The 22,944-nt window shown below is 52.9% G+C and overlaps 1 protein-coding gene across 6 annotated transcripts in view; it reads left to right on the forward strand.

The window, feature by feature from the left end:
- Window positions 1-22,944, forward strand: part of STARD8 (StAR related lipid transfer domain containing 8) — a 78,125-nt gene that overhangs the window by 52,198 nt on the left and 2,983 nt on the right. For 3 of the 6 annotated variants that reach the window (XM_016943798.4, XM_016943793.4, XM_016943795.3), the window contains 10 exons: window positions 12,985-13,056; window positions 15,365-15,446; window positions 16,439-16,502; window positions 17,278-18,707; window positions 19,303-19,476; window positions 20,342-20,501; window positions 21,002-21,200; window positions 21,617-21,827; window positions 22,128-22,242; window positions 22,503-22,727. In XM_016943798.4, coding sequence (XP_016799287.1) covers window positions 12,985-13,056; window positions 15,365-15,446; window positions 16,439-16,502; window positions 17,278-18,707; window positions 19,303-19,476; window positions 20,342-20,501; window positions 21,002-21,200; window positions 21,617-21,827; window positions 22,128-22,242; window positions 22,503-22,727 — 2,732 coding nt within the window. The other 3 variants (XM_016943794.3, XM_063804578.1, XM_063804577.1) reach the window with 2 other exon arrangements.

Raw genomic sequence — 22,944 nt, forward strand, 5'->3', positions numbered from 1 at the left:
TTGGAGAGCCCTTGGAAGGTAGGGCCTTCTTATTGGTGCCCCCATAGTGGAGGACAAGCCTGGTGTTAGTAGCTGTTCCCCTTGTTGAGTTAAATACAATGTAATATGTGGGGGGCTTCCAGCGTACCCTGCTTTCCTGCTACTCGGTTTTATCTTTGGAGTTGGTCGGGGGTGGGTGGAGGGAAGGGGATATTTTAGGGAGTACTGAAGCCGGAAATGAGTATGAGCCATGCCCACAGTGGGGCCTAGAAGAGTGAATCAGACAGTGAGAAATACCAACGTAGCCATTCCTTCCCCTGGCATTTGATGATGATGACTATGAGTCCTCCCATTTCTTCAGTTGCCAAGGCACTTTCACTTCCATGATTCCATTGTGTTCTTAGAGCAGCCCTGTAAAGTAGATGGTATGATTTCCCCAGAATGATCTGTGGTGGTCTCCACCTGAGGCCCAGGGAAGGGAAGAACAGTCTCCAGTGAGGGAGGATTTGGAGCCCAGGTCTCCTGACCCTCAGCCCTCCCTGTTTTCCCCAAACCACACCCAGCAGCCATGGCAGCCGGGGCTGACTCGGCAGCTTCCCCACCACAGAGGAACCCCTGCCCTGGCTGCAACTCTGTTCCTGTGAGAGAGTGAGCTCCAAGGGACGTGGCCTAGGATTTCCTGTCCTTTATCTGGGCTGGCCAAAGGCTGGCCTGTCTGAGGTGTGAGATAGGCACCTGCAGCCAGCCTTTCTGCTCCAGGCTGAGGTCAAGTCAGGCTGTGGCAGAGGCAGTGAGCTTGTGGGAAGAGCTTGTCCCCAAACATCTGTCCTGAGCAGTGCCCATGCCAGCAGGGCCTTCTAAATGGGAAAAACAGAGAGGGGAATGTGGAAAAGGGGTCAGAGTGGAGCAGAAGTAAAATACGTCCTGAGCTGTACACAAGCTCTCATGTTCACAGTGCTGGGAGACTTTGGGCAAATTACTTAACTTCTCTGAGCCTTCATTTTGTCAGCTCTAAAATGGAGATATGTACCCACCTCATGGGGTTGTTGAATATTAAATCCAACAATATAAATAAAATTATTGCCATTATTGTTGCTTGGTAGTACCTTCTGCAGTCCTGTCATTTTGTTGTTTTTCACTGACCTGGGGGTGGGCAGTTCTCAAACCTGCCGCCTCGTGGGCATTCGGTCTGGACTTTGCAGTCATTTCAGAGTCCACCTTACCCAGAAAAGCTCCCTTTGGCCATGCCCACCCACAGGGCTCCCTTCCCTTGGCCTTCTTTAGTGGCATTTGCGACACTCAACAGGCTATAGTAGTGATGGTGACACCAATAATAATAGTGAACTCTTCTAAATTCTTGGCAAATTTTAACTTCTTTAGCATTCATGGCAATTCCGTAAGGTAGGTACTGCTATCTTTGTCTCTATTTTATTTAATAAACTTGCCCAAGGTCACATATCCGGGGAGTGATGGAGCTGGGATCAGGACCCAGGTGGTCTGACTCCACCTCCTGACATCTTTAATGACTGGGCCATGCCTCTCTCCAGATGCCTGGCCAGGAGGCAAGAGCTGAGGTTCGGGTCTCCTTCCCCACCTGAGTGCTCATCACACGCACCAGTGATCAGTCACTTCTGGACAGGCAGTCCCCAGGTCCTTGCCTGTCTGCTCTGTGCACTTCTTCTCACCCTCCATCACCAAGGTGGACAGATGGATAGAGGGAAGACATGGAGGAGTGGGTATTCATGCTCTAAAACAGAGCTGCATTGGGGTGGGGAGGGAGTGCAGGAGGGAGTTGGGCAGTGGGGGTGGCAGTGTGGTTCTGACATCAGCACCAGGCCTGCCTGATGAGCACCTTCTAGTACTGGGGGTGGAGAACAGGGTGCTGGGTGGCATCAGGGAGGAAGAGACATTTGAATATGCTCTCTTGACAACCAGGTTGCATTATTTAGAAGGCATGGGTGGTTAGGGGCTGGCAGGAGGCTGGCTGGATTAGCTCTTATGATCACTAGCTGGCGTGTCCCATGCTAGAATTGGGTGGGAGGAGGTTGTCCGGAAGCTCTAGCCCTCCCCGAAGTGCTTCCATCTCAGGGTCTTGGGGGCTGCAAGCTTCCTTCCCTCAGGCTGTACTAGCTGCCAGCTCCATTGCTTCAGGGCTTATTCCCCTTTATCTTGCCTCCAAAGCAAGCTCCAGGGAGTGCTACGAAGGCAAGTCCATGGTAGCCTGTCTCCCTGAGAAGGATGGGCCTGGCAGCAGCTCTGGCCGAGTGCTGCAGGAGAGTTCAGTTTTTGTTCTGTTTTCAGACCTTAGTACCCAGCATAGGGCTTGGCACCAAGTAGGTGCTTGGGTATTATTAGTTGAATAAATTCACAGTCCATGGGGAGTGGATTCTAAGGGGAGAGCCGAGGGAGGCTGAAATGGGAACAGGTCAACAAGGAGGGCTGTGGTTATTTAGGTAGGCTTCTGGCCCAATCTGTAGTCCAACAGAAGCTGCATGACCTATTGTAGCCTCAGTTTTCCTATTTGTACCATAGGCATTACCTGCTTTGGAGGAGTTCTTGTGGGGACCAAATGACATACAGGATGATCAAGTGCTTTCCCGGCTGATAGGAAGTTAAATTCAGGCTAACCACTCTTACTACAAAAACCCTGGTAGATGATTTTGTGTCTGCTGTGTGCCAGGCCCCAGCCTAGACAATTTCTTTTCTTTAATGAGGAAGATTCTAACTTGGTAGCTCTGACTCTAGAGCCAAACTGCCTGGATTTGCATCTTGGCTCACCTCTTCTTAGCTGCTGACCTTGGGCAAGTTACTCCATATCTCTGGGCCTCAGTTTCCTCCTCTGTAAAATAGAGATATTATTGGAGCACTTAGCTCACAGGTTTGTTGTGAAGATTCAATGACATAATACACATTAAAAAAAAAAACTTAAAGAAATGCCTGGGATATAATAATGGCTCAGTACAAAGTCCATGGCTCAGGGCACATAGTAAGTACTGTATAACTATTAGTGTCTGCTATATTTTATTAATAATTACATTCAGTATCTTAAATATTGCTGTCATTAATGAGTAAGAAGTATAGAGCCAGGACCAGGGGCGGTGGTGGCTCACACCAGCAATTTGGAAGGCTGAGGCAGAAGGATTGCCTGAGCCAAGGAGTTTGAGACCAGCCTGGGCAATATAGGGAGACACCTATCTCTACAAAATATAAAAAGTACAAAAATTAGCTGGACATGGTGGTGCATGCCTGTAGTCCCAGCTACTCTGGAGGCTGAGGTGGGAGGATTGCTTGAGCCCGAGAGGTCGAGACTGCAGTGAGCTGTGATTGTGCTACTACACTCCAGCCCTGGTGACAGAGTGAGGCCTCATTTTAAAAAAAGAAAAGGAAGAGGTACAGAGCCGTGACAAATAGGCTACGTCTTCAGGTGGCTAGCCTGTTAACTCTTCCCACTGTACCCTGTAACTTCTACGCCCATAGGCCCTACAGAGCTGTAAGACCACCATTTGGGGTTCTCCTTCCCTTGGCCCTACCATGGCCTGAGCATGCACGTCATCACCCTTGCCCCCAGAGCCCTAGGCTCCGCCCCTTGCTATGTGCTCAGCATCACAGCCCTCCCTCTGGCTCTCCTTGGGGCTGGGGGAGGGGTTGTGTCTGCTCCCTTCCCGGGGAGGCCACTTCTCTCAGGCCCATTTCCTTTCTATCAGAGACAATTTTCTCTGGATCTCAGGGTGGGGCCAGGCTCCTTCAAGGCATTTCCTGCCCAGGAGTTTATATTTGGCCTGAGCAAAAGGAAAGGGAAGTAGGCAAGGGGGTGGGATGCAGACGTGGTGGCACAGGGTCAAAAGAGACAAGTGCCAAGACTTTCCAGACCAAGAGAGGGAGGCAGGAGGTAGGCATGCCCCTTCTCTCAAGTGAACGTGGGTGCCCTCCCCTGAGCTTGGCAGAGTGAAGTGCTCCTTCAGGTCATAATACCTCCACCATCAAGCAGAGTTCATTTTCTGTTCTCACATCTCTGAGCCTTGGTTCCTGGCTATGTGGTTTCTGTCCTAGGGCAAGGCTTTGAGGTGAAGACATGTGCTCAATTCCATTTCTAGTGCTGTGGTGATACCAGACAAGGGAGCAGAGTCAGAGGCCTCTATACTGTGTAGTGGGAAGTAGGGCTTCCTGTCTGTGTGTTGCCAGAACATTCGGTAGCCCTTAACACACTGCAGTGGCAACACAAAGACCAAAAGTACCCAGTGCAGAGAAGCCCCCAGTTGAATGGGGGATAGACTCACATGCTGCCGAGATGATCATGGAAATGTGTTAGGGGGCTGCTTCATTGAACTGAGCCACTGGGTGTTAGGGGGTTGGTGAGAGGTCAGGGGAGGCTTCGCGGGAGGGGGTGTTTGACCTCCAGCTTGATGAAGAAATAGCAGTTTGAAGCTTCAAATCAGGCCATGTCTAGATTGTGCAGAGCCTTGAATGCCAGGGAGCAGTCAAGACTATCTGCCCCAGGCTGTGGGAGCTCTTTAGGTTGTAGAGTAGGGGAGCGGCCAGGTTAGAGCTGGCCTCTTGGAAGAAGCAGCTGGCAGGATGGCCCCTTGAAAGGAGAGGCTGGAGGCTGGGAACTTGGAGGGCTGAAGTAATCCAGGCAGGAGAACCTAGAGCACAGTTGGGCAGGAAAAAACCCAACCATTTGATGGAAAAGTTGGTAGAATTTGGTGCCTAAATACATGTGGCCAGAAGAGAGCAAGGATGACTTGAGGTTTAAGCCTAGGCAGTGGGCGTATTGGGAGGCAGGAACATATAGAGAGCTGGTTTGTGGAGAAAGATGGGTTTGGTTTGGGTTCCCACTGAGGTTCCTCGCTTGGGTCCTCAGAAGAGAATGTGAAGGAAGAAAGCTCCCCCCACTGAGACAGCCACTACGCATCACACACACCTCTGCTGCAGCTCTAGATTTTGGGGAACGGCCATTAGGAGATGTGGAAACTGAGGTTCAGACAGAGGTAATGGCTTGCCTGAGGTTATGCAAGTTGCTCATGGAGCTAAGGCCAGAAGGTAGTTCACCTGACCGTTAGTCCAATACTTTCCACTCAAACCACAGTGGAGAGCAGTCACCGCTGGCCTAATATCTGCCCCAGACCGGTTTGGCTGGCATCATTTATCTCTAGGCCAGGGACTGGAGATGGTGGAGTAGCACATGGCTCATTAAAACAACTCTCTCTTTCCTAGGCACCATGACCTTGTCAGAGCACCTGGGACTGGGGTGGGGGCAGGAGCCCCTTGGGGGCAAGAAAACTAATGGAGCAACTGCAGCAGAGCAGGTGGCAGCTTTGACCTGCCCTGTCATAGGGAAACCCAGTGCCGGGCAGGAATGTTAGCTGTCTACTTTGGTCCTGCCATACCAAGCTCAAGCCCAGGAGCCCACAGGCTGGGCTGCCTCTGGACCCAAATTCTCCAGCAGCCTCAGTGGGCCTGAGGTCTGGTTTAACCTCAGGGTGCTCGTGACTCTCCCTCATTTACAGCTGCACACAGGAGCTCAGGCCACTGCTTCACGGAGAGGAGTGGGGAACCACAGTTGGGGGTTTCTTGTGTAACTTCCATTTTTAAATAAAATGCCAAACCAGAATTGCCACCTTTTCCTGGCCGATCCTGCAAGGTGTCCACAGTGTGCAAAGGCTAGGGACCACCACTGAATGTTGCACCCATTCTTCACTTCAGCCCCCAGGACATCCTGGGGGGAGGGTGGGCTGCCCAGAGGGGCCGGAGGCCCCAGGTAAGGCAGAGGCCAACCCTCAGGATCTCTTGCTTCAGATCTGGAGTCAACCTTTCTTTGTCTGGGGCTGTCTGGTGTGGTGTATGATGTTTAGCAGCATCCCTGGCCTCTACTGAGTAGATGCTAGCAGCATTTACTCCTTGACCCCCACCAATTGAGATGACCAAAAACGTCTCCAGACATTGCCAAATGTCCCCTGGGGGAAAAATTGTCCCTGGTTGAGAATCCCTTTGGTAGAGACTAGAAGTTTTTTCTGGGGTGTGCAGTGTTGAGAGAGGGATGTTATATAGAAGGTAGAACCACACACCTGAACCTACCACTGGCCAGCTAAAAGATTCAGTGGCTTGTTTTTCCTGCCACCCTGTCCTAAGGGCCCCTCCTGGGCTGTTTGCTTTGGTGGTGCCTCATTTGTGACAGGGAGGCTCCAGAAGTGTTGCTCGCATGGGCCTGGAACTTGGCATCCAGCTGTAGCCCCGGCCAAGACCGAGGCTGGCATCTGAACAGGTGCAGCAGGGCCCTGAGTTCTGCCCGGTGACCTAACAAGCCAGAGGCCAGCCAGGGTCCAGCACTGCCAACCTAGGCTGGGTGAAATACAGAGGCCCTTCCTGCGGTGCCCCTCCTGTGAGGTTTGGAATGTGGGATGAGAGCTATTTTGGTCCTGTCTCCTTTCCTCCCTGTGCCTCCCTCTGTAAGAATCAAGTTAGAGTTGTGATTCCAGTGAAGAGCAGCAGGAGCAGAGAGAGGCGCCAGTGAACTGGACCGCCCCATAGATAGGGCATTGCAGACCCCCTTGCATGTCTGCTTCAAGGTCAGGAGGGAAAGTCTTGGTGGCCCTGTAATCCCTGACAGCTTTTAGTACAGGTCCTCATGAAGGTCCCTTTCCCACTGTCCCCCAGGGAGAGAGGTGGCATAGTCAGCCACCCATTACAGCACTTCTTCTAGGGGCACTGCCAACCTAGAGGGTAGCTTTGTGCAAATTCAAATGAAACAGTGCCCCTGAGGGATGCAGCCCTGTGCCAGGGCTCAAGCCTTGGTGGGCAAGCTTATTTTGGCCTGGGTCCCTTAGTGTTTCCTTAGGGGAGGGTAAAAGAAGCTGCTCAGAGCAGTTGGGGCCACATGCTGAGGATGGTAGCTTCTGAGATACAAGCCCTCTGCCAAAAGGCCAGCACCTTCTCCTTAAGAGGGGTCCCTCTCTAGGGTTGGAGAGCGGGCAAAGGAAATGGGCCTTGTAGCAACCAAAAGAAATGATCTGAGAAGCAGTTTGCCGGGGCCTAGCATTTCTGAGCAGCAGTAGCAGGGCCTGCAGTGGTAGGCGACTCCTTGCCTGCCTCCTAGCCCTGCCTTGAGGGACCAGCCTCACAGAGCCTGCCTTGGGAACTGGGGTTGTCACATAGATAGTGGCATCACAGGTCTTTCTCCGCTGCTCAGGACACTGGCTTTTCCTCCTGCACTCACTGAAGGTGGAAAAGACAAACATGGAGACCAGACCCTGTTTTGGAGGCCCCCATCCTCTGGCGAGGGCCACGGAGGAGATGCTTTTCCAAATAGGAAGCTAAGTCAGGTAAAGGAGGCCACCACGTGTTTAAAGTCACCTTAAGGAGCAGGTCAGCTAACTCAATGACCTTCACAAACACCCACTGCCTGCCTTCCCTCAGCCATCATAGACATTCACACTGATGCTGGTCACTCTCCCTGCTCCTGCACTCAGGTCTAGAGAGAACGTGGGCCTGTGAATAGAACAGGCCTGTGACTGGTCTCTGGGTAGAATTTTCCAGGGACCTATATCTGTGGCTTTCTAGCAGGCCTTTTCTGTTTAGGGCGGTGGTCTCTATCTCGGGCTGTACTTTAGAAGCACCGGGAGAGCTCTCAAAAACAAACAAACAAAAATGAACCCTATCCCCAGAGAGTTTAATTTAACTAGTCATGGGTGGGGCCCATTAGTAAAAGCTCCCCAGGAGATTTTAATGTGCAGCCAGATTTGAGAGGTGAGGGAGGAATGGGACGGGACACCCGAGAGCTCCAGCAGTAATAAAGGATGCTTTCATCTATGTCCCTGTGACATCCATCCATTGCTTGTCTTGAGTCCTGTATCTTCCCGCCTGGTCCCCATGCCTGATACTGTCTTCATGGGTAGGCATGAGCAGGCTGAACCCAGGACCGGGGCAGCTCTCTTATAACCCACTGAGTGACCAGAAGGTACAAGGACTAGGGTTGCCTAGTAGTGGTGTGAAGAGGGGGTACCCAGCCCAAGAGTGGGGTTGGTGATACTGCCTGGCTGAGGCCTTACTTCCTGTAGTCTAGATTAGATGCCTGTTGCCTTCTCTCTTCCTCCTGGCTCTTTTCTCTCACCTCTTTTCAACTGGTACACAATCTGAACTGTGTCTTAAAGACTAGATGGGTACAAAATTCAGCTCATCTTAACAAAAATAGCCTTCGTTAATGATAACTTTTATATAGCCACTTTCAAAACCAGCAAAAGCCCGATCAAATCTATAAGGTAACCACAGTGGTAGACAGGAAAGTCGTTAGTCTCCACTGTATAAATTTGGAAACCAAAGCTTAGAGAATGACACGAGTTGTCTCAAATGACTTAGTGGCAAGCATGGAAGCTGGCTTGATTAGAAAAAAGCTTTTTTTCCAACTTAGTGATCATCTTTGGGCATTATTGCATCTCCCAGTGAGAAATGTTGCTGCCTCTTTCCTGGGTGCATAAGCCCTATGCTTGAGCGTTTCTCAAGACCAGAAGGCCTGCTTTTTTCCTGGTTGCATCCTTCTCAGCATAGAAAACTGCTCTGTGCTGTCTCTGGGACGTGGCCTGTGTAAATGTAGGTGCAGATACTGTCATTGACCTCAGAAAGCATGTGCTGCTGCTCAGCCTTTCCTTCTTTGATGCTCCCTCCAGGAGACCTGTGGGTTTGGCTCTGAGGCCTGATTGGACTCTGGAGCTTTCTAGTATGCCCTCTCCCCTGACTCTCCCAGCCTGGGTCATCTGGGCCCCTCCCCCAGGGGCTTAAGTCTCGGTGGAATCCAGTTTGTGCCAGCTGACTGCTGTTACTGACCTATCCTGGCACATCACCTAAGCTTTGGCCAGAGCATGCACTGCCTGCAGAATATAGCCTTTAAAACTGCTGGCAGCCATGCCTTGGAATCTGCATATCTGGATACAGAGGTAGGGCAAGGGGCCACAGACATTCCTACCTCACTCACCTCAGCCTGCCCGTTGTCACTCTCCCCACCAGATACATAAGCCCATCCTCAGTCCGGGCCACCTGGGCTTCAGCCCCAGGTGAATTGAGTCTACTGGGGGTGGGGGTGGGGTCACTCCTGGCCTCAGCCTGGGTAGGCTGAGACGAGTGGGAGGGACAAGGCAGAGCACCTCAGTTCAGCCTTTAATCACCAAGACATATGTCTCTGACTGATCCATCTGGGAGGGAGCCTCGGGGCCTCCCAGCCCTCCATGAGATGGTGTATTGTGGGGAGCCAATGTCCCTGACATCCTGTTTGGTAATAACCCATTACATTCTCTAGATTCCTGTTAAGGAGGGCTGGTGGGGAATTCAGTCTGTAGCCCTACTCCAAACTCCTTTGCTCCTTTGTCTTTGGAGCAATTGCAGCCTCTTTGAAGGCTGCTTACCTCACTTCCCCCAGCCGTTTGGCTGCAATTCTGACAGTGGTCTGGGCAAAGCCATTGTCCAGACCCACAGGGGAACGCAGCAGCTGGGCTTCTTTCTCTAATTTCCTCTTTTTCTTTGGGACCCTTCAGAGTCAGAGTTGGGGTGGAACACATTTGTTGAGTGCTTGGTATTATGTGCCAGGGGCTTTTACTTTCTGTAGTATTTTATTTAATGCTCTCAGTAGCTATAAGATGTGGATGCTGGCTGGGTGTGGTGGCTCACACCTGTAATCCTAGCACTTTGGGAGGCTGAGACAGGGAGACAGGACGATCACTGGAGGCCAGGAGATGGATATCAGCCTGGGCAATATAGTAAGACCCTGTCTCTACAAAAAATAAAAAGAAAATTAACCAGGTGTGGTGTGGTGGATGCTATTGTAGTCCTAGCTACTCAGGAGGCTGAGATGGGAGGATCACACAAACCCAGGAGTTTGAGCCTGCAGTGAGCTGTGATAGCGCCACTGCACTCCAGCTTGGTTGACAGAGTGAAACCCTGTCTCAAAAAGAAAAAAAAAACCCATAAACATGAAAAATAAAATAAAAATAGAAAAAAGATGTGGATGCCATGGCTCCTATTTTACCAAGAAGGAAACAGAAACCTGGAGAGGTTATACAGCTCGCCCAAAGTCAAAGAGCTAGTGACTGACAGCATCAGGATTTGAACCCTGGGTTGTGACTCCACTAGACCAGAAGGAGCAGGAAAACAGCCTGGGGGGCTGGGGTTGGTTCCTTTGAGTCTGAGCTCCTTGCTTGGCTGGCATGAGGGCAGGTGGCATAATGCAATGGCAAAGAGCACTGAACATGGAGTGAAAAGATCAGGGTTATAGTCTCAGCTGTGACACTTTACCCTGTATGACCTTGGAAAAGTCTCTTGGGCCTCAGTAGGCCTTATACTGTAACTTTTAAAAAATACCAATGTGGAGAGTCCTACCACAGATCAATTAAGCCAGCCTTCTGGGGAAGGGGCCCTGGGCACTGGTATTTTTTAAAATAACACTTCCTAGCTGATTCTTATGTGCATCCAGGGGTGAGAATCACTGAGCAATGTGATTTAGACCAAGACTTTTCAACCTTTAATGTGTTTGCCCAAGGGTCTTCTTAAATATAGTAGTTCTGGGTGTGGGGCTTGGGATTCTGCATTTCTAACAAGCTCCCAGGTGATGTTGATGGTGCTAGTCTGGGACTACACTTTGAGTAGCAAGGGGCTACAGGGCTCTAGGTAGTCATGAAAGAACTTGGCATTGACCTGAGTGAGATGGTCCCCTTCTGCCAACCCCCAGCTAGGGCCAATGCCTAGCATTAGGGGAGGGAGGTGCCTCTCCTACCCTCTCCATTAGCCATGAGTAACTGAGGGCTGCAGTGGGATTTTAAGGGTGTGTTCCTGGCATGCAGGCCTACTCTAGAGATTTGCTCCCTTTCCTGGGGTGGCCATACTTGCGACCCTTTAGGGGCCACTGTCTGCTCCTGCGCCTGCCTCTCTGGAAGTCCTAACCTGGTCCATTTTCTGGCACCTCCCTTTTGTCCTAATAACAGGAAAGCAGAGCTGGCTGCCAGGATGCGTGCTGAGATGGGGAAAGGGTCTCATCCCAGGGGCATGACAGGAACAGGGACAGGGAAGTGGCTGTGGCAGCCAGCTCAGCTGTCCTAGCAGCAGAACCATGTTCCTCACAGGCTCCCTGGGCAGCTCCCTTTGGACTGGTCTTACATCACCACTGGCCTGGAGCACAGGATCCTTTTTCAGGCTTGCATTGCCCCCTGCCAGACAGGTGGAGGTACTGCTAGCAGGGCTCTGTCAGACACTTTCCAGGGACCCCTCAGAGGTCCTGGTGATTCCTAGATCTCTATCTTAGGTTAGGAAGTTGCAGTAACATAAAACATACATGTATGCATGCACACACACACACACACACACACACGGAGAGAAAGAGACGAGAGAGAGAGAGACAGACAGAGAGAGAAAGAGAGGCAGATGCATGCACAGACTGAGGTGCCTGTGGGTATATACAGGTGCATGGTCCCACAGTGATCCTCATGAGTCATGGACATGAGCAGATTTGGCTACAGCTACATGTAGAGACAGATGCTGTGGTGGGCACTGACCTGTTGCATTCACTCACAGAAATGCACAGATGTTCATCCTTGCCCTTACCCCCATTTGCCCCCAAAACCTGCAGGGGCTCCAGGGGCTGCAGAGCCCTCTCTTCTTTCCCTCAAATCCTCATCAGTGTGTGACCCTTGAGGAGCCCATTACTTTTTCTGACTGACTTCTGACTTCCCCCACTCTTCCCTCCACTGTCTACTCACCTAGCATCTCTGAAATACTGTTTTGTCCTTCATCTTATCTGTCCCAGCCACTAGGATTTCATCCTGGGTTTCCTTGTGAGTGAGCACTGGGAAGAGAGAGCTCTTCCTGTCTTGGAAAAACCTCACCAGCCTCCTTAGAGTCCTCTGGTCAGGGGGGCCAGGCGAGACTGTGGCCACAGGTGCTGAGGAAATGGAGGACGTGTTGGGGGCAGGACTCCATGGCAGGATCAGCTCTGCTGAAGCCAGCTGACTTCCCCCACCAACCCGGTGATGCCAGGTCCCATGGTCCCAGCCCCATTCATCTTGGCATCACCTGGGTGGGAAGCAAATAACCGCCCAGGCAGGTGCAGGGCTTTGCTGCTGGTATTTGGCCTACCCTGACTAGGAGCGCCTCCTCTGTGGCTTTAGTCCAGCTGCACATCTCTGCTGGTGCTGGCAGGGGTGCTCAGCTCTGTGCCAGAACTCCCAGAGCAGAGGCGACAGGCTGACCTAGCCATGGCCCCCCAAGACCCCGACAGGCCAGTACTGTGTCTTCATGACACTCAGCACTGCACTATGACACAAATAGGCCAAGAGGGCTGGGGCAGTACTGGGAAGCTCCCTGAGGAGGGAGGACTATAATGAGCATGGGGGTGCTGCTGTCAGACTCAGCTGGGATTCCAACCCTGGCACTGCTGCTTTGTCCACTGTGAGACCATAGGCTGAGCCTGTTTGTTTGTCTGTAAAATGGGGATAGCAAAGCCATCACCAGTTATTGTGTGTGTGAAATGAGAGTTGGCTGTCAAAGTGCTGAAGAATGTTAGATGCGATGATGAGAAAGAGAATGATAGGAATGGTTGAACATTTCTACTTCCTGCCTGGACTAGGGTGGTCTACCCAGGGCCTTGGAAGGGGGTGAGTCCCTCAGAAAGGCTCGGGGGTGGACACAGCTGTGGCTTCTTATCCCAGCAGGCCTCCTTGACCCCAGATGATCCTGGTTCCTGGGCAGGGGGTGGGAGAGTGGGAGGGGTTTGGAACAGGCAGGGAATGAGACTCAAGAAAGCCAGGGCCAGGATGCCCAGACAGTAGGGTTTGGGGAGCAGAGGGCCTCCTGGCTGGCTATGACTTGGAGCAAATGTGCTAGGACCTCTGGCCTTCTCTTGCCATTGCTAGATCACCAGAATGAGACATGTCTGCCTGCTGGGGTTGGGCAGCATGCACCTAGGGCCCTGGTGTCAGCACCCTCCTAACCCCATTTCTTTGCCTGTTTCTTTCCCTTGTTCTGTTTCAGAAGCCGAGGCCAAAAGAGCATGTGAGTGGCTTCGAGCAACAGGATTCCCTCAGTATGTGCAGCTTTTTGAAGGTAAGGCCACTCAACTGTTTACCCTCCCATACTTCCCCTAGCCCTCAGTTTTTCATCTGTTAAATGGGGCAAGTCAGATTCTCTCTCCAACTACACACAAGCAGTGTCTCCTGGCCCTGCTCCGATTTTTTTCAGGGACTTTGCTCCTGCAGTTGCACCTTTCTCTCCTGCATCATCTCTAAGGGATTGCTCTCACAACTGCCACAAGCTCTGCTGTTGCCCGTGCCTTTAAAGTACCTTGTCTTGACCAGGGTCATCACGTGGTACCAATCCTGAGGATGCCATGTAGGTACACACGGTGTGAAGAATGCCGCCTGGAGTTGTACACCCTGGTGGCCCAGGCTTGGCCTCACTTGCCCCACAGTGATGGCCTCATTTCTCTGTTTTCCTTCATTTCTCTTTCGTGTTTTTCTAGAGTTCTTCACACTTGCTGTTTCCCTTCCCCTTTTCTCCCCACACCCCTACTGCACCCTGGCTTCACCTCCACCTCGCCTGGTCAACTTGCCTGGTCAATTCACCAGTGACCTCCATGTGGTCACACTCAGTGGTCACTTCCCAGTCCTCATCTTGCTCCATCTCTCAGCAGCATTCGGTGCCACTGGCCACTCCTTCCTTCGGCTTCTGGAATGCCCCCCTTTCCTGGCTGCCTCTCTGGCTGGGTTCTGTCTCCTTAGCTGACTCTGCTTCCTCTAACTGATATCTAAAGTTTAGGATATCCCAGGGCTCTGTCCGGGGCCCTCTTCTCTCTCAACATTTCTTTCTCATGAGATCTTTGTCTAAGTACTATCCATATTCTGATGACTTCCAAATGTCCAGACCTCATCCCCAAGCTCCAGATTCATATATTCACAGCTGCCAATTCAATCTCTCTACTCAGATGTCTGATGGGTGTCTCGGATTAAACAGGTCTGAAACCAACTCATGATGGTACCACCATTTACCCACTTGCTCAAGCCCCATACCCAGGAGTCATCCTTAATTTAATTCCTCCTTGTTCCCATCTCCTATCTCTAACCCTTCAGCAAGACCTTTTTCCCTCCAGAACGTATCTTGAATCAATCCACTTCTTACTACCTCCACTGCCACAGCCTGGTGTGACCCAGTGTCACAGCTCACCTGGGCTAGTGCAGCAGCTTCCTGTGCTCTTGCACTCTCATCTCTACACTGCAGCTGGAGGGCTCTTTTTGGCCATAGGTCTGACTGTCACTCCTGCTCCAAACCCTCCGATGGCCTCCCAGCACACTCAGAATGTAATACACACAGACGCTCTGCTCTGGCCTGTCAGACTGCATTCTCCAACTTCCATTGATTACTCTTACTTTTGTTCACAGGGCTCCTCTCTACACTTGCTCACACCAAGCTCTTTCCCTCTTCAGAGCCTTGATGCTGATGTTCCTCCTGCCTGGAACTCTCTCTGCAGTTTCCTTGCACAGCTGGCTGCTTCTCATCTTTCAGGACTCAGCTCGGATGTCACTGCTTTCAGAAAGCTCTCTGCTGACCACCTCTCTACAAGCAGCCCCCACCCCTACCAGCCTCCCTTTACACTATCATGCTGGCTGATGTCTTCCATGACTGCACCATCTTGGTTTTAAGTACTGTTGCTTATCTTTTTCCTTTAAGAGTGTAAACTCCAAGAAGGCAGGAACCATTTTTGTTGTGTTCACTGTTGTATGCTGTATGGTTTGCTCAAGTGTCTGGCACAAAGTAAATGCTCAATTGGATACTCATTAGTTGAATGAGTAAAGGAACAAATGGGCTTGCTTCACCAGTAAGGTAGAGAGCTGTGAGACTTCTCAGATTCTCTCTTCCATTCCCCCCAACTCCTTTCTTTCCCCTCTCCCCTCCCTAAGTCCCAGGGAGTGTGCTCTGGGCCACAGGGGGATGCAAGGTATTGTTTGGCTACTGTGCTGTCCTGTCCCTTCTGTCCTTGCTCCCGCCCTACTCCCCCAAGTTCACCTTGGGCCAAGGAGAAGTTTCCCTGCCTGAGCAGCCCAGGATTCAAAGGGGAATGGGGGAGCCCGTGTTGGGCTCTTGGCAGCCACCCGGGGTCTTGGGCCTGCTATCTCCCATGGACCTGCCTTACTGACTGACAGAGTTCTTGGGTCCAGCTCAGCCCTCTAGGCCTCTCCCAGACCTTTCCCTGAACTCCCTGGGCACCCTTCTTTATTCCTGACTTTTTTTCCTTCTGCTTTGCCTCTTGTCTTCCTGCTCCCCCTCCTTCCTGGCCGTTCCCTTCCAGCCCAAGGGCTGCTGAGGCTGAGTTTGTGATATACCACTGCACTCATCTTTGCTTCTCTCTGCCATACAGAAGGTTCGTTTCCCCTGGATATTGGCTCTGTGAAGAAAAACCACGGTTTTCTGGACGAGGACTCTTTGGGGGCCCTGTGTAGGTAGGTGGGCTGAGGGCCAGGCCTGGGAAGCCAAAGGCCTGGCTTGAAGCTTCCTCGTGGAAAAAAACATCCCTTGTACCCTCTAACAGAGGAGGAGCCCAGCTTACTAACAAAGCTCATCTTCTGTGGTCACATTGCTCATTCTGTTCTTTGTGTTTGTGATACCCTCAACCACCCAGGCACTCTAGCTAGAAAGCCAAGATCTGGCCTTGTTTCTTTTCTCCTAAAGTTATAGCCCCCAAATATTCCTCTGCTTCAGTCCCTCTCTACTTACACCAGCTTGGCCCTTGTTTGAGGCCAAACCATGGCTTCTCCTTGGATCGATCACAAGGCTTCAGCCTAACTGGCTTTAGTCTTGATAGCCCATCTCTCCCCTCCCCTCTCCCTCTTCCCTCACCCTACTCCCAGATCGATCTAGATCCACCAGCGTCGCATTGTAACAGCTCCAAATGGTTGTTCTTTCTGCTTAAAATGTGTCACTGCCTAAGGATAAAAATGCAAAGACTTTTTAGCATACCACCCAAAGCCCTTTGCGAGCTGGCTCATTAGCCTTAGCCCCATTGGTCTCATGCCCACACTGGTCTGTTTGCTGACTGTATACCTACAGTGTCCTGTGTAAGCTTGGGTAAGAGTCCCTGTTTCTCTCACCTTCAAAATCCCATTTGCATCCTCCAGGAAGCCTTCTCTGACTGCATCCCTCCTTCATGGAAGTTGCTTGTCTCTCCCTGTGTTTGTCTGCTGTGCCTTCTGTCTGCTCTGTCTTTGAACACGCCCCATTTCTGTAGGGTTTATTTCCACTCTCTGTGTAAGCTCCTGGAGGGCAGAGGCCATAATCTTCCCAGCATTGTGTCTGGTTCTTAAACCTTCACGAATATTGGAGCTTGCGAGAAGTTTTGATGGCTTGGGCATGTGAAGTGGCAGGTGCATCTTGGTAGGCTCTGCCAGGCTTTGGGGATGGGGACCCTTGGTTGGACACTTCCATTTTGTTACAGGAGGCTGATGACCTTGAATAATTGTGCCTCGATGAAACTGGAGGTTCATTTTCAAAGCAAGCAGGTGAGTCATGGCAAAGCGTGGGTCTGTGGTCTTGTGGTGCCATAAGGAAACCCAGGGCATACGTAAACCATTTGTAAAACTAGCTCCAGTATCCCAGGAGTCTGAGATGTCCAGAGCAGTGCCTTTCCCCAGCTAGGGGTAGAGATGGAGGAGATCTAGGACCCCATTCTTTCCTGGGAACTTGCTTTCTTGCTTTTTTTTTTTCTGGGGCTTTCTATACCGGAGGCCTATAGTCAGGTGGGGCAGCCAAGTGACCAAAGCCCTGGGCTGTGAGACAGGAGGCCCATGGGGCCTGGTCTCAGCTCTACCACTGATTACTGAGGGACCTCAGGGAAACCTCTTCCCTTCTGGGCCTCAGTTTCCCCATTTTGCAAAGAAGGAGATGAACTAGAAAATCTCCAATTCCGTCCAGCTCTGTTGTGATTCTAATCTAAGACTACAGCCTAGAGCTTGGGAAGGTCTGTCACTGACTTAATGTATATCATTGACCTTGGGCAAGTGGCTTCTGGTTTGTAGGTTTGTTTTCCTATCTGTAAAATTGAAAGGGGGGTTAGATGAATTAGTTGACCATTACCATTACCATTACCATACATCTGGGCTCTGTCTGTGACTGCTGGCTTCCTCTGGCACTCCCAGAGCTAGCTCTCCCCACCTAGGCCATGTTCTCAGCCAGAAAGCAGGGCCCTTCACCTCAGAGTCCCCCAAGAGTTTGGAAGCAGAGAGTGGAGTACAAGCAAGGACTTGTGGCCTGGGCTTCTCTGACCTGATCCTGCAGTGCCTTTCCCAGAATGAAGACTCAGAAGAGGAAGAGCAGTGTACCATCAGTAGCCACTGGGCCTTCCAGCAGGAAAGTAAGTGCTGGTCTCCTATGGGGTCCTCTGATCTGTTGGCCCCACCGAGCCCTGGCCTGCCAGTGACCTCAAGCTGTGAGAGCGTCCTCACCGAGCTTAGTGCCACCTCTCTGCCAGTCATCACCGTGAGCCTACCACCCGAGCCAGCAGACTTGCCCTTGCCAGGCTGTGCCCCCAGCTCGAGTGACCGGCCCCTCCTCAGCCCCACCCAGGGCCAGGAGGGTCCCCAGGACAAAGCCAAGAAGCGCCATCGTAACCGTAGCTTCCTCAAGCACCTTGAGTCTCTGAGGCGGAAGGAAAAGAGTGGCAGCCAGCAAGCAGAGCCCAAGCATAGTCCAGCCACCTCAGAGAAGGTCTCCAAAGCCTCATCTTTCCGCAGTTGTCGTGGCTTCCTCTCAGCTGGATTTTACAGGGCCAAGAACTGGGCCGCCACCTCAGCCGGTGGCAGTGGTGCCAATACTCGGAAGGCCTGGGAGGCCTGGCCTGTGGCCTCGTTCCGGCATCCTCAGTGGACACACCGGGGTGATTGCCTGGTGCACGTTCCTGGGGACCACAAACCAGGCACATTCCCTCGCTCCCTGTCCATTGAGAGCCTGTGTCCTGAGGATGGACACCGCCTGGCAGACTGGCAGCCAGGTAGGCGGTGGGGCTGTGAGGGGCGCCGGGGCTCCTGTGGCTCAACGGGCAGCCATGCCAGCACGTATGACAACTTGCCTGAGCTATACCCAGCTGAACCTGTAATGGTTGGGGCTGAGGCTGAAGATGAAGATGATGAGGAGAGTGGGGGCAGCTATGCTCACCTAGACGACATCCTCCAGCACGTGTGGGGGCTACAGCAACGAGTAGAGCTGTGGTCTCGGGCCATGTACCCAGACCTGGGGCCTGGAGATGAGGAAGAGGAGGAGGCCACTTCATCAGTAGAAATAGCCACAGTTGAGGTCAAATGCCAAGCTGAGGCTCTCAGCCAGATGGAGGTTCCGGCCCATGGAGAGTCCCCAGCCTGGGCCCAGGCTGAAGTCCAGCCAGCAGTCCTGGCTCCGGCTCAGGCTCCAGCTGAGGCTGAACCATTGGCACAGGAAGAGGCTGAGGCCCCGGCCCCAGCCCTGGCCCCGGCCCCAGCCCAGGACAGTGAGCAGGAGGCACATTCAGGCGGGGAACCCACCTTTGCCTCTAGCCTGTCTGTGGAAGAAGGACACTCCATTTCTGACACTGTGGCCTCCTCCAGCGAACTTGACAGTAGTGGGAACTCCATGAATGAGGCTGAGGCTGCGGGGCCCCTGGCTGGACTCCAGGCATCAATGCCCCGTGAACGGCGCGATTCAGGTGTTGGGGCCTCACTTACCAGACCCTGCAGGTGAGAGTTTGGGTTGGGATGGGGCGGACGCAGGGTCTCCTGTTCTCTCTCTGTCTCTGAAGCTGATTTCTCAGTCATGAGGCCCAGGGCTAAGTGCTTGGGGGCTGCGTTATCCCCTCACAGCCAGCTCACGAGAGAGAGTACAGGACTTGGGAATCCAGAAAGTTAGGTCCAGAACCTGCCTGTGCTGTGGCCTTGAGGAAATGATGCTCTCCTCTCTGGGCCTCAGTTTCCTCATCTGTAAAGTGAGGGAGGATGCTAGAGGAGATGGTCTCTGGTCCCCAGCTTTGCCCATTCAGGGTTTCTTGGAGCAGCCCCTCCACGGTAGTCTTGGGATGGGCAGGGGTCTTCACTGCTTATTGGCACTAGATGGGCCTGAGCTCTGTGCCACCCTCCCCAAGAACTTCTTGGCCCCTAAGAAGCTGAGTCCAAGCTTTTTCCACCCTGGGGCCTCAGCAGCAGCACTAGAAAGTGTTCCCAGCTCCCCGCATTTTTTCTTTGGGGAGAAAAAAGGGGACCACAATAACACCTTTTCTAAGGTTTAGCCAAACCTGCTCCTCTGGGCTTCTCCACCCCTCTCACCGCCCCCCACCAGGAAGCTCCGTTGGCATAGCTTCCAGAACTCCCATCGTCCCAGCCTCAACTCAGAGTCGCTGGAGATCAACCGGCAGTTTGCAGGCCAGATCAACCTCCTGCACAAGGGCTCGCTGCTGCGGCTTACCGCGTTCATGGAGAAGTACACTGTGCCCCACAAGCAGGGCTGGGTCTGGTGAGTGGCTCCTGGGCCATGGAGGGTGGGGAACTGCTGACTCAGGTCCACGTCCCCAGGCAGGGTCAGCCCAGGAGGTGGGTGCAGGCAGGCAGGGCCCACAGGCCAGGGGAGCGGTGAGATATGCCAGGAGGCTGGAGGGGCTTGGTGAGGCTGGGTATGGGGCAGAGGACCTGAGGTCCTCCAGCTGTATCTTCTCCATCCCAATCTCTGTGCTGCAACTAGTGAGATTGTCCTAAAATGCAGCTGTGGTTGTCACTCTCCAGATAAACACTTTTCTCTGGCTCCCCATTGTCCAGATTCCCTCCCACCATGACTCCTTCCTGTTCTGGTCCCGCTCCATCCTTCTGGCTCTTTAGCCTACCGCTCCTAAGCAACCCCACCTTACAGACCAGTGGGACCAGTCATCCTTCCGTGAACGTGCTATGATCTTTTTCCTGCCTCTTTGCCTTTGTTTGTGCTGTGCTCTCTGCCTGGAATGCATTTTCCCCATTTCTCCTCTGGGACAATGCCTTCCTATCCCTCAAGAGCCTGCTGAGTTACCACGTCCTCTCCGAAGCCTTCCCTAACTCGCTAGGTACAGTTCCCCTCCCTCAGTGGGTCTTCCCCTAAGTTCTTGGCCTCCTACTGGCCACATGAGTTGTTACTGCCTATTGACACAGTTATCTCCTTGGCCAGACTGAGAGCTCTCTGTGTTCCTCTGTGACTCCCTGGGGCTGGGCCCAAAGCAGGTGCTCAATGAGTGTTGACTCTGGGGCAGTGGTGTGTGCCTTACCCCCCTCACCCCACCTGATCCTCTGAGACTGCAGGCAGAGTCTCCAAACTGTGTTCCCCCTATCTGATCACTTGTCATTCTCCCAAACAGGTCAATGCCCAAGTTCATGAGGAGGAACAAGACCCCAGATTACCGGGGACAGCACGTATTTGGGGTGCCACCCCTCATCCACGTGCAGCGCACGGGCCAGCCACTGCCACAGAGCATTCAGCAAGCCATGCGCTACTTGCGCAGCCAGTGCCTGGACCAAGTGAGCCCTCGTGGGGCAGCCTGCCGGGAGATGGTGCAGGGGTGGGGTGGTGGTGGGCATTGGGCTGAAGGCTGAGGAGCTGGGGAGAGGAACTGCTCTGGCCTTCCCCCTCACTTGGGCTGGTCCACCAGAGGCCTTTGCTGTTCTCAGCAAGGACCAGCAAGGATGAAACTCCTTTCTACTCCTTATGCCCAGCTCTGTGCTACCTTCTTTCTGGCCCAGGCTCTGTAGTCCTTATCTTCTGGGAGCCTGAATTTGCCTAGATCCACCTTTTTCTACTCATCTCCACAAAAGCATCTTTTTTCTTTTGTCCTGAAGCTGTAAAAATCCTTCTCTTTGGTTTTCCCATTTGTCTCCTACCCTGCCCCTCAGGAGGCCTGATAAGCTTTGAAGTCTCTGGGATGGCCTAGGCTCCTGACACCCAGTCCAGGGCTGGCCTCACAGTCTGCCTCCTACTCATGCATGTTTTCCTCACTCCCTCCCTCCCCTGCATGGAGTAGGTAGGCATCTTCCGCAAGTCTGGGGTCAAGTCCAGGATCCAGAACCTGCGTCAAATGAATGAGACCTCGCCTGACAATGTCTGCTATGAGGGCCAGTCAGCCTACGACGTGGCTGACCTGCTAAAGCAGTATTTCCGGGACCTGCCTGAGCCCATCTTCACCAGCAAGCTCACCACCACTTTCCTCCAGATCTACCAGCGTGAGTCGCCCACTCCTATCCCCAACAACCTGCCCCATTCTCAACCTCCCTGAATCCCAGAACTTGTGGAAGATAAACCTGGTGCAGGCAAATGTAGCTGGACCTGTGAGCTGATGATTGGAACAGTTACTATCTGGAGTTGGAAAGGCCCTTGCAGAGAGACCATTCTGCTTCCCCAAACCCATTATATGGAAGGGTAGACTGAGGCCCTGAGGGAAGAACTACATAAGGTTACACTGTATGTTAGTAATAAAGCTAGATCAAGCACCCAGAGACCTCACAGAACTGACATTTTCCCTTCCCTCTCACCGCTCCCCTTGGGACTGCTGTGCCTTTTGCCCCCTTGGAAACAGGAGGCTGGCTGCTAAGGCCTCTGGGGAAGTAAGGAAGGCTCTTCTTCCATTGCTTCCTCACAGTCCTCCCCAAGGATCAGTGGTTGGCAGCAGCACAAGCCGCCACCTTGCTGCTCCCCGATGAGAACCGAGAGGTGCTACAGACCCTGCTCTACTTCTTAAGTGACATTGCCTCTGCCGAGGAAAACCAGATGACAGCAGGCAACCTGGCAGTGTGCCTGGCGCCCTCCATCTTCCACCTCAATGTCTCTAAGAAGGATAGCCCCTCTCCCAGGTGAAATGGTGCACGGCATGTCAGGGCCGGGCCGGGTCCAGACAATTTGGGCCCCACTGGACTTTTGGCTTTTGATGGCTGGCACTGCTGTGTCTCAGCCTCACCACAAGGAGTGAGCCTGACTCCTCAGGGGCCCTGGGCTGGTGGGATGCTGTGGAGCAGGGCCTTCCAAAAGGCGGCAGGTTGTTTTGTGGTCAGGTTTGGCAAAGTGGCTTCCTGGCAGCTAGAAGGCAGCCTGTCTGCCATCTTGTCTTGTGCTCTTGTGCCATCTCTCCTCTCACCACCTCCTGCTCCATCTAGGATCAAGAGCAAACGCAGCCTCATTGGCAGGCCAGGCCCTAGGGACCTGAGTGACAACATGGCAGCCACCCAGGGCCTGTCGCACATGATCAGTGACTGCAAGAAACTTTTCCAGGTGAGTAACCCCAGGCCATGGCACCTACTTACCAGACCTGGGGGAACCATCAGGCCTGACCTCGGTGCCCCAAGTCAGGGATAGGACCCAATTTGACACATACCCCTCAAGCCTATACCCCCAACTCTTCCCCCACAATGTTTCTCATCTACCTTGCTGTGGTAGCTGCACCTCTCCACTGCCCTTAACATGAACCTGACAGACCCCATGGGGTCTCCTGCTCTCTGGAGCTGCAGCCCATTGTGTGTGTGCCCTCTCAGGTGCCCCAGGACATGGTGCTGCAGCTGTGCAGCTCCTACAGCGCAGCTGAGCTCAGCCCTCCCGGCCCAGCCCTGGCTGAGCTGCGTCAGGCCCAAGCTGCAGGGGTAAGCCTGAGCCTCTACATGGAAGAGAATATCCAGGACCTGCTGCGTGATGCTGCTGAGCGCTTCAAGGGCTGGATGAGCGTGCCAGGGCCCCAGCACACGGAGCTGGCTTGCAGGAAGGTGAGTGCCACACCACGGGTGGCTGCTATGGGGCTGGGAGAGCATGGTGCAGGCAAGGGGAGTCAGAGAACCCAAAGGAAGGAGCCGGGGAGGAGCTGCCCCCCGAGTCTCGCCGTGCCTCGGCCTGGTCCTTGGAGAATGTCAGAAAGTCAAGAAAGTACCTTAAGGAATCAAGAACCAAATGAGACCAAGGGAACTCTCTCAGGAACCACCTGCC

The sequence above is a fragment of the Pan troglodytes genome, chromosome X, assembly GCF_028858775.2.
Source record: "Pan troglodytes isolate AG18354 chromosome X, NHGRI_mPanTro3-v2.0_pri, whole genome shotgun sequence".
Classification (NCBI taxonomy): domain Eukaryota; kingdom Metazoa; phylum Chordata; class Mammalia; order Primates; family Hominidae; genus Pan; species Pan troglodytes.